The sequence below is a fragment of the Esox lucius genome, chromosome 7 (genome assembly GCF_011004845.1).
Source record: "Esox lucius isolate fEsoLuc1 chromosome 7, fEsoLuc1.pri, whole genome shotgun sequence".
In the NCBI taxonomy this organism is placed as follows: domain Eukaryota; kingdom Metazoa; phylum Chordata; class Actinopteri; order Esociformes; family Esocidae; genus Esox; species Esox lucius.
In genome coordinates, this window is record NC_047575.1 from 18,357,702 (window position 1) to 18,370,796 (window position 13,095).

Here is a 13,095-nt window from a genome sequence, read left to right on the forward strand (position 1 = left end):
AATTTGGCTACTTTGTTTTTGTCAATATGACATGCCTGAAAGATTTTCTGTTGGCAATTTACTGTATTTTGATCCTAATTAAATCCGAACATTGCGCTCCCCTACTCCATGTACCTATATGATATCACATAAACCAATAATATATTTTTAAATAGGAAGGGTCCAGAAAAGGAGGGTCTACCTGCATACCAGTAACTTTTTAATTAATGACAAGTTGCAGACCTTCAGTGGGGAGAACAAGTATTTGATACACTGCCGATTTTTATGGTTTTCCCACTTATAAAGCATGTAGAACTCTGTAATTTTTTTCATAGGTACTCTTCAACTGTGAGTGACTTTATTGCATGACATAAGTATTTGATACATCAGAAAAACAGAACTTAATATTTGGTACAGAAACCTTTGTTTGCAATTACAGAGATCATATGTATCCTGTAGTTCTTGACCAGGTTTGCACACACTGCAGCAGGAATTTTGGCCCACTCCTTCATACAGACCTTCTCCAGATCCTTCAGGTTTCAGGGCTGTCACTGGGCAATATGGATTATCAGCTCCCTCCAAAGATTTTCTATTGGGTTCAGGTCTGGAGACTGGCTAGGCCACTCCAGGACCTTGAGATGCTTTTTAACGGAGCCACTCCTTAGTTGCCCTGGCTGTGTGTTTCGGGTCGTTGTCATGATGGAAGACCCAGCCAGGACCCATCTTCAATGCTCTTACTGAGGGAAGGAGGTTGTTGGCCAAGATCTCGCGATACATGACCCCATCTATCCTCCTCTCAATACGGTGCAGTCGTCCTGTCCCCTTTGCAGAAAAGCATCCCCAAAGAATGATGTTTCCACCTCCATGCCTCACGGTTGGGATGGTGTTCTTGGAGTTGTACTCATACTTCTTCTTCCTCCAAACATGGCGAGTGGAGTTTAGACCAAAAAGCTCTATTTTTGTCTCATCAGACCGCATGACCTTCTCCCATTCCTCCTCTGGATCATCCAGATGGTCATTGGCAAACTTCAGACGGGCCTGGACATGCACTGGCTGAGCAGGGGACCTTGCGTGCGCTGCATTATTTTAATCCATGACGGCATAGTGTGTTACTAATGGTTTTCTTTGAGACTGTGGTCCCAGCTCTCTTCAGGTCATTGACCAGGTCCTGCCGTGTAGTTCTGGGCTGATCCCTCACCTTCCTCATGATCATTGATGCTCCACGAAGTGAGATCTTGCATGGAGTCCCAGACCGAGGGAGATTGACCGTCATCTTGAACTTCTTCCATTTTCTAATAATTGCTCCAACAGTTGTTGCCTTCTCACCAAGCTGCTTGCCTATTTTCTTGTAGCCCATCCTAGCCTTGTGCAGGTCTACAATTTTATCACTGATGTCCTTATACAGCTCTCTGGTCTTGGCCATTGTGGAGAGTTTGGAGTCTGTTTGAAACTAACAGGTCTGTGAGAGATGGAATTCTTACTGGTTGGTAGGTGTTCAAATACTTATGTCATGCAATAAAATGCAAATTAATAGTTTAAAAGTCATACAATGTGATGTTCTGGATTTTTGTTTTAGATTCTGTCTCTCACAGTTGAAGTGTACCTATGATAAAAATGACAGACCTCTACATGCTTTGTAAGTAGGAAAACCTGCAAAATCGGCAGTGTATCAAACACTTGTTCTCCCCACTGTACCTTGCAGATTGGCTATGATGAGGACAGATGAGAAAAACAGACCAGTAGAGCACTCAGAACAACAGAGACAACTGGTAGGAAAAAGGTTGATTTAGGCAACCAAGATCCAGAGGACCCATAGAAACTGCTGTTTTAAAGGGGCACGGCGATGTGGTCTGGTGTGGTGCCAGTACTTAATTTTTATCCCATTCCGCCCCTTACCACTACTACAACATCAAAACTGGCTAGCAAGCACACCACATTTACTTCAGTAAATATCTTTATCTAGTTTTCATTGTATACTGACCAAGGCCAATATAACCACGTCTGATTAGTCCTACATTGTCCTTGTAATGACAATGACAGGGCTGTAATTGTTACTATATTTTCAAGAGAATGCATCGTGCGCTCATTTTAAAGCATTTTAGAAGCCATAAATGATAAGCCCCCGATGCGTGTCTATGGTTTGTTCTTCTATGGACAAAGCACCGCCCATGTTTTTGCTCACCACTACGCAGGAAGAGTTGCTGCAGTAGCAATCCACTGTGTGCTACGTTACCATTACAAATTATTGCATGCAAGATCCTACCTGCTAATGCAAAACGCGACTGAAGTCGGCAAATCGGAACACTAGAGGACTACGAGTGTCAGAGTGGAAGGGAAACTGACGGTGCAGACTCTGATGATGATGAGGATGATGATGGTGAGGATGGTGATTCTGTAAGAGTTCTAAGCATGAATACAATATTATGTTAACTAGATAGATATTTATCTGACATTTTTCTTGGGTTTCGATACCATTATTAACAATCACACAATGTTGGCGTAAAACAATCTGCAGAGCTTACGCCATATGCCCTTGGATATGAAATGTACCATTTGCATGGTTGAGGTCATCGTATGAGATGATTTGTGCTATTCTTTGTTGCTGATGCTGTGCCATAGTTTGCGTATGGATGTCAGCCCGCACTCAAGTAGCCTAGCCTACGCACGGCGTGCAGTGGAGGCGAGTAAGTGCACATGGGAGCGAATGCGCGTTCATAATGGAAGGACACACAGGGCTTCGACATGGCCTCATCACGATATGAATGGAGCTGGTATCTCTATCTTACCTTATCTGGTTTGTGTTTTTTAATATCGGCCATCAGCGGGCTTATAATATGGCAGTCACGGAGCACCAGCCAATTATAGGAAAGGTTCCATACCTCGGTGTTTTCTGGGTCGTTATCAGTGTATTTTATGTAAAACATCCTGAATTCGATTTAGGAGGGACTGTGTTTTTCAGTAAATGCCTATTCTGTTGATTAGCCTAGGCGTTGCCTATGGTGGGTATATTACAGAATCTCCAGGAGCTAGTATAGCAGATTTAAAAGAACGCGATTTACATTGGATATAATAATATAATTACAATATTGATATTATATGATTGCCTTTGTACTGAACAATGTCACCTCTCAGCTAGTGATCGCTATTGAAAAACAGAATCAAGAATAAACGAAATAGCGTTGTCTTGTTTTTAAATATTCAGTTGTGACGGTTTTACATATTTATGTTGTTTTCCTCCATGCTATTCAGTATCTCTGTGCCAATGCCACATAGGCTAAGTTTGTAGTTTGTGACGTAGCCTGTAGGATACATCAAACATTGCTTTTAGTGTAGGCCTAAATAGTATGACAAATGGTTAGGGCACATAGTTCTGTTTTGTACTGTCGGCAAAATATAATATGATTTGCGTTTTCATCGGGTCAATTCTACAGATCCTATTATATGTGAGGTAAAGTGTGTCTCTTTGCACCCTAGTTAATGCAAATGCCTACTTTGTTTCAGTTATGTGGGATGCTTACAATGCTGTTAACAATTCCGTTCTCTAGTAAAAGAGATGGTGATGCACATGAATCTCAAAGTAGATTAAATAGTATTGCTCTTGTAGTATAACACCATTATGGTCAGTATGAGGATAAAATACAAGGCTATTCATTAGTTGTATTATGAAGAAGCCAAAGGCTGGTTGTTATATCAAAACAGGGATGTGCATATTTAATGCAGGCAGAGATGAATTCACATGGAGATGCATGTGGAGCTAAAAATACCCCTTTCTGTTCTTGAGCATGTGAGTTATTGGGGAGAGTGAGCTTTCTTACCAGATTTATCAGGGGACATGTTGACTTGTTACTTAGTTGTTTGTATTATTACTCTAAATTACTGTCAGGAATTGCTGATGGTTTTTCAATCATCTTGCTGTATCAAATGCATTTCTTTTGGGGGTGCTATCAATTTGTTTAACTGAGAAGGTTATTGGAATTTCAGGTTGAGCTCAGGCAAGGGCACCTGTGGTCTGTTAACATCTTTGTTTTTAGAAATGTTAATTATGGTAATAGCCTATGTCAGTTGGAATTCTGTGACCTGGAGTAGGTCTTGACTTTCAAGTGAGAAGAAGTATTAGTTTGGAACAACATACGGTGTACTTGAATACACTAAATAGTATTTAAATACAATTTAAGTAGTAGTAAGTATATTTCAGTGTGTTAAAATGGACCCACTAATTTCATATTATTAATGAAGTTATAATACATGAATGTAAATAGTCTTTTAGTATACTACACATTTGAAATACATTTGGAGTAATAATAGTTTTTTTGTGTTTCCAGTTCATGATCCTGACCTTGCCTTTTCAGCAATTCGTATTTTTAATAGAATCTAATGGTCCTTCAGTTTTTTTAAACCAGGTGTCAACTATCAGTGAAGTGCTTTCTTAGAGTCCCTTTCCAAAAAAGGCAAATATAAGTTAATAAAATGAAATAAAAATTGTGCAGTAATATGGCTGGTTTGTATTCATGTTTACTGTATATAAGTGGGTAGCAGCAGATAGGTAATAAACAGTAGCAGTTGCAGCTTATATAATGATTGTGAAGTGTGTGTTTGTGTGTATGTATGTGCGGCGTCATTATACATGTATGTTCAAGTAAGAGGGAGTGTGGAGTGTATGCAGAGTCTTGTTGTGTGTATTAATCAAGACTTAAAGGATAGTGCCAAAAAGCCATTTTACAGTAATCAACACTGATCATCTTTCATTTTGCAACCTTGTTTAACAATCTTATGGCCTGGTGGTAGAAGCTGTGCATAATGTAACAGCTGGCCCTGATGGCTACAGACCTGAGGTAGGATAGAGAATAGTGTAAGATTTGTGTGTCTGGGTTCATTGCCAATTTATAGAGCCTTTCTCTAACACCACTTGCTATGAAGGTCTTGTATGACTGGAGGTTTTGCTCTGTTTGCACCACCCTCTGCAGTGCCTTGCAAGTGAGGGCAGTGCAGTCATAGGCTCCAAGTGTTAATACAGCTTGTTAAGATGCTCTCAGGGTGCAGCCGAATAACTGTTTTAGGATCTGAAGGCCTTACATCAAATCGTTTCAGCTTCCTAAGGGGGGAAGAGGTTCTGACTCACTTTCTTTACAACTGTTTTTAGTGTGTGGACCATGTTAGTGTGCTGGTGACGTGGACTCCAAGAAACTTGAAGCTCTGTGTCCTCTGATGCATATTTCGCAAAGCCAGTGTTCTTCTTATAACACTGTGCGCTCAACCAGGAAATTTACACGAGCACACATGCGCTTCAGATGAACAAATTTCCTGTTCACGATTGAGCTCATAGATGACTGACATGCCACAAGGAGTAGCTGGAGGGTGACAAGACTAAGCCGCCCCTTAAACATCAACCCATAATATTGTATGTTTACTTTGTTGGCGTGCTTTTTTATACTCCCAGACAAAAAACAAAACATGTCTAGACACAAAATACAAGCTAGCTAAAAATTATTATAATTACTAACTCAACATTGCACTTCAGTGATTACAACCAGTCTCTCTAAACAATGTTTGGAGTAGCTGTCGCTGCTTCACTTGGCTGTCAAAGGGTTCTGGTAAGCATAGTCCTTGTGGCACTTTGCTAGTTGATGGCCATAATTGACATAAAAGGGCATATGATCAGCACCATTGGTATTAGTTTCTGTGCTGTTGACAAGTCGCCAACTGCTGGACATGCTTCAGCATCTTGTCGGTAAACAAGTCAAAATGTCCCTTTACCGTGTTAAATGTTCCACACAGTGGCATATGATGGTCTAGTGGCCTAGCTCTCTGCCTACAGTGCACATGCTGCAGTGTTACATTTCATTGCATTGTATTTATCGTAGACATACAGTTGTTCTCAAAAGTTTGCATACCGTTGGAGAATTGGTAATATATGTACTATTTGTAAAGAAAACATGAGTGAGCAGGAAAAACATGTATTTTATTTCTTATGGGATTCATATTCAATTGTAGGTTATAACAGAATGGCACTATCATAAAACAAACATGGCAAAAAAAAAAAATTTTACTGACCCCTGTTCAAAAGTCTGCATACCCTTAGTTCTTAATACTGTGTATTTTCCCCTTTAACATCAATGACAGCGTCCAGTCTTGGTCTTGGTGAAATGCCTCCAGGTCATGCAAATATTGTAACCTGGCTTTTTTGTGGCATTGGCACAGTAAAGGCTTCTTTCTGGCAACTTGACAATGCAGCTCATTTTTGTTCAAGTATCGTTGTATTGTGCTTCCTGAAACAACCACAGCGTCTTTTTCCAGAGCAGCATGTATTTCTCCTGAGGTTACCTGTGGGTTTTTGTATCTCGAACAATTCTTCTGGCAGTTTTCGGTGAAATCTTTCTTGGTCTACCTGACCTTGGCTTGGTATCAAGAGATCCCCGAATTTTCCATTTCTTAATAAGTGATTGAACAGTACTGACTGGCATTTGCAAGGCTATGGATGTCTTTTTCCATCTTTGTAAAGCTCTGCTCCCCATGGCCCAGTATCTTGCCTGCTCAGTGCATCCACGTGTGAGCTAACAAACTCATTGACTATTTATACACAGAGACTAATGGCAATTTAAAAAGCCACAGGTGTGGGAAATTAACCTTTAATTGCCATTTTAACCTGTGTGTCTAATGTGTTTAATGTGTGTCACAACATTTAAGGGTATGTAAACTTTTGATCAGGGCAATTTGGGTGATTTCTGTTATCATTATGATTTTACAAGGAGCCAAACAACTATGTGATAGTAAATGGCTTCATATGATCACTATTCTTAAATAAAAGACAGTTTTCTTTGCATGATCAGTCATATTATCCAAATCAATGCCAAAATTTCACAATTTCTGCCAGGGTATGCAAACCTATGACCACAGCTGTACGTAGCCTCTTTAAGCCAGTTGTTTGCCAAGCTTATGTTGTTTGCAATTAGATTCTCTTTTAAAGTCTTTAATATTGCTTATTGCCTAATGGAATTTACAAAACACCTATATCAGTGTGAATGCTACATTTTCTTATTTATGCAATGCATAAACTTTGAACAATGTGGATCACAAATGGGTTCAAGTTAATATATTAAGACAAGATCAGATAGTTCTACAATTTGTTAATTTATTTCAGTATGTTAATCAAGAAACTTTAATTGAGTTGGAGTAGATTCCATTGCAGTATATTACATCATGACTATGACTATCAATACACAACTTGAATATGGAACGTATTCTGATTGGCCAGTTATGAGTAAAGTACCAGACCTTTCCCTTCAAAACAAACTAGCAGCCTTAAAGGTCCCATTAGGTTGATTGTCAATTAGCACTTTAAGTGTGTCAGCTGTAAAAGATGTCTGACAATTTGGTTTGACTTTGACATATTTGTTTTCAAAGCAACATGAGTCAACTAACAGCCCCAGAAATGACCACGGAATTGAATCAGCATGTCTGTGACCCAGTCTCAACAAAAACTGTACATTGTTAGCTGGTAGGGTTGCCATTTGAAAACTGCTTCCAAGGCCAGCTAAATAAAAATACATAACTTTGTGTAAAGAGCACAACACCTAGACCCCTGAGCAATGGAAAAGGTAATATGGTCTGATGACAAATTTTTCACCTTATTTCATACATTCATATGTTTGAGGAAGCCTAAGAATGTCTTGAACCCTCAATGGCTGCTGCCAAAATTAAAACATAGTGGGGGATCCATAATGATCCCTTCTCCTGGGAGTCATTGGTTTTGATGATTGCTCTACATGGTATAATGGCCTAGTAATATGAGGCCCTTTTATAGGACTAGATGCACCCTATGGTGAAAAAACCATTGTTCCCTCATGACATTCCAAAATTCCAGGTTGATAATGCCCCTAAACACGTTTTATGAACACCAAGATCACGTCAAATGCAAGGGCGTAGGAGCCAGGGGGACATTTTGTGTAATACTCTTATTTTGAAAAAATACCACGTAGCTAGCTAGCTATCCTATTTTGAAAGTTTTATCTAACAAATGTTACATTAGCTTGGTTGCTAGATAACACTGAGTAGTTCCTATGGCTGTGTGAAAAAATTATAGTGAATGATTTGAAAGGAAGAATGCCTACCAAAAGGATTTACACAATATCTGTCTTAGTCTTCACCATAGGTCTGTAAGTAGCTATAATAATTGGACTAAAACTATAATAATTGGAATAAATCAATAGAAGTATACAATATAAGTATATAAGTTCTGAGGTTTTAGTTAAAAATGTTACGCTTAGCTACGACATTTACTTTTTGAAGCAGTATTTTTCACATTTGATTTAACCAATCATATTCAAACTCATGTTAAATAGAAGTCATTACAGACCTGCCATCATTTAAAGTGACTCTGATTAATCACAAATAAAGTTCAGCTTTTCCTGATATTTTCTTAGTTGCAACTCCATGGTCCGCAGAGAGCTTCCAAAGCATCAGAGGGATCTCATTGTTGAAAGATATCAGTCAGGAGAAGGGTAAAAAATAATTTCCAAAGCATTAGATATACCATGGAACACAGTGAAGACAGTCATCATCAAGTGGAGAAAATATGGCACAACAGAGACATTACCAAGAACTGGACGTCCCTCCACAATTGATGAAAAGACGAGAAGAAAACTGGTCAGGGAGGCTGCCAAGAGGCCTACAGCAACATTATAGAAACTGCAAGAATTCCTGGCAAGTACTGGCTGTGTGCTACATGTGACAACAATCTCCTGTATTCTTCGTATGAATGGGCTATGGGGTAGGGTGGCAAAACGGAAGCCTTTTCTTACAAAGAAAAATCCAAGACCGGGTGAAGTTTGCAAAAACAAACATCAAGTCTCCTAAAAGAATGTGGGAAAATGTGTTATGATCTGGTGAAACCAAGGTTGACCTTTTTGGCTATAATTCCAAAAGGTATGTTTGGCGCAAAAACAACACTGCACATCACCCAAAGAACACCATACCCACAGTGAAGCATGGTGCAGACTGCATCATGCTTTGGGGCTGTTTTTCTTTCGGCTGGAACCGGGGCCTTAGTCAGGGTGGAGGGAATTATGAACAGTTCCAAATACCAGGCAATTTTGGCACAAAACCTTCAGGCGTCCGTTAGAAAGCTGAAGATGAAGAGGAAGTTCACCTTTCAGCATGACAACGACCCAAAGCACACATCCAAATCCACAAAAGCATGGCTTCACCAGAAGAAGATTAACGTTTTGGAATGGCCCACCCAGAGCCCAGACCTGAATCCAATTGAACATCTGTGGGGTGAAAAATGTCAGTTTGTTTTTCAATTTAATTGTTCACGTTATAGGTCACATTAAAGGTAGAAAAAGTTCTGAAATTATTTCTCTTTTTCTCATTCTTGTACATCACAACAACCTTGCAACCGTGTGTAGATTTGTATATCCACTGTAGGTTGCTCTTTTCTTTCCTTGGGTTGTGGGTTGTTGTTTGTCACGATGAGACCGTGTGGTTTTGGCCGGTCGGCCTTAAACCTACCTGTGTTTTAACTGCCATCCTGTCTGCACCTACTTCCACCACCCGCCACAACCATTACAGTAACTGAGAAACAATGTGTAAATGTAATGTTCCTTCAGTGATCTAGCTAGTTAGCCACTGTAAGATTATTTATTACAATGTGTCAATATAGTATTGAGTCAGTTTGCTTACAGTAGCTGTTGCTGGAGAGGTTCACTAGACATGCCCAAGGCATTGTGGAATTGGTTAATTGGATTAAGCCAGTTAACACAATGAGTAATGTGCCACGTGATTCCAATGAAGGCCGTGTTTGGACAAAGTGTTCCACCAAAGTGATGGGGGGCCGAAATTAGGATGGATAACATGTTACATTTTGTATTTTAAATCCAGAGTGAAGTATTTGTAATTATTATTAAGTCATCACTGTATATCTTATAAATCATTGTGTTTTAATTAAATGAAAATGCTCATCTGTAATCATGCATTTACCTAAGCCTCCTTTGCCCATTGACATAGTGCCTGTTCGGAACATACATCTTTTAGTCAGGGGATGGAAAAGTGTGTGTGAGCAGTTAGTTTAATTTCTAGGGAACATCTGGAATGTGCATCACTGATACAAGGATACCACACTTCTTGAAAGGGAAATATAAAAATATCTGTAACACAGCACTGCACATGATTAAATCAGCTTATTAGAACAACATAATCACCTCTCCCAAATGCTGGCATGGACATTGTTACATGTGTTTGAAAGTTTGAAAGTTTGAAAGTGTTGGACTATCCTACTGCACATGCTTCAAAGAGGATATCAGATGCCCTTTTGTCTGTAGATGTGGTCAGCATTATTGCAAATCTATTTAGTAGGCTCATTACTTCAAGCGAGAGACATTTCTCCAAACATAAGACCAGAAACTTGACATCGGAGGTGGCCTCAAATTGACATGTACATATGCACTGAACAAAAAATGTAAACACAACATGGTACAATTTCAAACTATTTACTGAGTTACTGTTTACGTGAGGAAATCAGTCAATCCATTGAAAAAGTCACATCCCTTTGAATACAGAATAGTAACTGTTGTTCCGATACCTTTAATCCAGAGCAGTCCAAACATGCTCAGTACTGTAGGTGGCTTGTGGAGTGAGTATGCAGGCATTGACGAAATGTAAAATGTTCTGCTTGGAATAATTGTGTACAGATCCTTGTGACATCGGGCAGTGCATGTGGAAACTTGCTGATGGTGGCAGAAGAAGCCAGATGTTGAGGCCCTGGGGGGGTGTGTTTACACCTAGTCTGTGGTTGTGAGGAGATTTGGATGCCTATTCAAATTCTCTAAAATGAGTCATGGTAGAGAAACTAACATTACATTTTCTGGAAAAAGCTGTGGTGGACAACAATGCAGTTTTTTATAGCTTTTTTGCCAATCTTTAAAAAGGAGTCCACTAATTCTGGATGGCACTGTGTAATGTGTAGGCTACTAATGATGCCTCTAAATTACAGGAAAAAGCTGTTAGAGGTATATGAAAAGCACAAAAATAGCTACATTTCCAAAGGGACACAACACCCTCAAAGACTTCATGTCCCCTCTTTAATAACAGTTTGTAAAACCAATTTGATTCTTAAATTCATGGATACACTAGCAGTTGGATGTGAATGTAAATTGCCATTTAAACTCCAGTTAGGGCTTCTGTTTCTATGGTTGGTTGAGGCTGTCAGCTTGTATTTCCCATATTTCTAAACACACTTGCTGTTTGGAAAACAAATGCCTACTGCTGAAATGGGAACACATATGTTTCTAGAAAAAACAATGAAACAACAAGCTACAGTGGGGAGAACAAATATTTGATACACTGCCAATTTTGCAGGTTTTCCTACTTACATGTAGAGGTCTGTCATTTTTATCATACGTACACTTTAACTGTGAGAGACGGACTCTAAAACAAAAATCCAGAAAATCACATTGTATGACTTTTAAATAATGAATTTGCATTTTATTGCATGACATAAGTATTTGATCACCTACCAACCAGTAAGAATTCCGTCTCTCACAGACCTGTTTTTCTTTAAGATGACCTCCTGTTCTCCACTCATTACCTGTATTAACTGCACCTGTTTGAACTCGTTACCTGTATAAAAGGCACCTGTCCACACACTCAATCAAACAGACTCCAACCTCTCCACAATGGCCAAGACGAGAGAGCTGTGTAAGGACATCAGGGATAAAATTGTAGACCTGCACAAGGCTGGGATGGGCTACAAGAAAATAGGCAAGCAGCTTGGTGAGAAGGCAACAACTGTTGGCGCAATTATTAGAAAATGGAAGAAGTTCAAGATGACGGTCAATCTCCCTCGGTCTGGGGCTCCATGCAAAATCTCACCTTGTGGAGCATCAATGATCATAAGGAAGGTGAGGGATCAGCCCAGAACTACACGGCAGGACCTGGTCAATGACCTGAAGAGAGATGGGACCACAGTCTCAAAGAAAACCATTAGTAACACACTATGCCGTCATGGATTAAAATCCTGCAGCGGACGCAAGGTCCCCATCTGAAGTTGCCAATGACCATCTGGATGATCCAGAGGAGGAATGGGAGAAGGTCATGTGCTGATGAGACAAAAATCGAGCTTTTTGATCTAAACTCCACTCGCTGTGTTTGGAGGAAGAAGAAGGATGAGTACAACCCCAAGAACACCATCCCAACCGTGAGGCATGGAGGCTGAAACATCATTCTTTGGGGATGATTTTCTGCAAAGGGGACAGGACGACTGCACCGTATTGAGAGGAGGATAGATGGGGCCATGTATCGCGAGATCTTGGCCAACAGCCTCCTTCCCTCAGTAAGAGCATTGAAGATGGGTCCTGGCTGGGTCTTCCAGCATGACAACGACCCGAAACACACAGCCAGGACAACTAAGGAGTGGCTCCGTAAAAAGCATCTCAAGGTCCTGGAGTGGCCTAGCCAGTCTCCAGACCTGAATCCAATAGAAAATCTTTGGAGGGAGCTGATAATCCATATTGCCCTGTGACAGCCCTGAAACCTGAAGGATCTGGAGATGTGATTTTCTAGATTTTTTACATACTTCTACATACTTTGTAAGTGGGAAAACCTGCAAAATCGGCAGTGTATCAAATACTTGTTCTCCCCACTGTAACTCATTAACCCAGATCTCAAGCCTGGATTACGCTTGAGGCCCTTGCAATCACCACATAACTGCAATCTCCTGGTACACTCCTTAGTTATGGAATAGTCTGCAGACCAAACTTAAACTTGGGACTCTAGTCCTTTTTAAAAACAAATCTGTGTTGTCTGTAACTGCATTGGGTAATGCATGTTCTCATGCTATCAGGGAAATAACCCCTGTGTGAATGGAACAATCTACTGATCTATCTCCTTAAAACATCAATGCAGGGCAGTAAACAATTTTGGGAACTGTAATTAATCAAGGATGAATATAAAATACAGACAAGTACAGACAAGAATTGCTATGACATGGCATACATTTATTAAATGTATTATCTCACAAAAGGACTGACGAGTTTATCCAAACGCTGAAGCGCAATGATTGAGATATTGGATAGTTCAGTCCCCCTGGAGACAGGCCGCTGGAAGACATCAATGCAACGATCT

The 13,095-nt window shown here is 39.9% G+C and overlaps 1 protein-coding gene across 4 annotated transcripts in view; it reads left to right on the forward strand.

Annotated features, from left to right (window-relative positions):
- Window positions 1-2,097: 2,097 nt before the first annotated feature.
- arhgef9a (Cdc42 guanine nucleotide exchange factor (GEF) 9a) overlaps window positions 2,098-13,095 on the forward strand; it is a 65,683-nt gene continuing 54,685 nt past the window's right edge. For 2 of the 4 annotated variants that reach the window (XM_010902033.4, XM_010902035.4), the window contains exon 1: window positions 2,663-2,773. In XM_010902033.4, coding sequence (XP_010900335.1) covers window positions 2,684-2,773 — 90 coding nt within the window. In that variant the 5' untranslated portion in view covers window positions 2,663-2,683. Of the gene's footprint in view, window positions 2,374-2,662; window positions 2,774-13,095 lie in introns of those variants that run through there. The other 2 variants (XM_020047837.3, XM_010902034.4) reach the window with 2 other exon arrangements.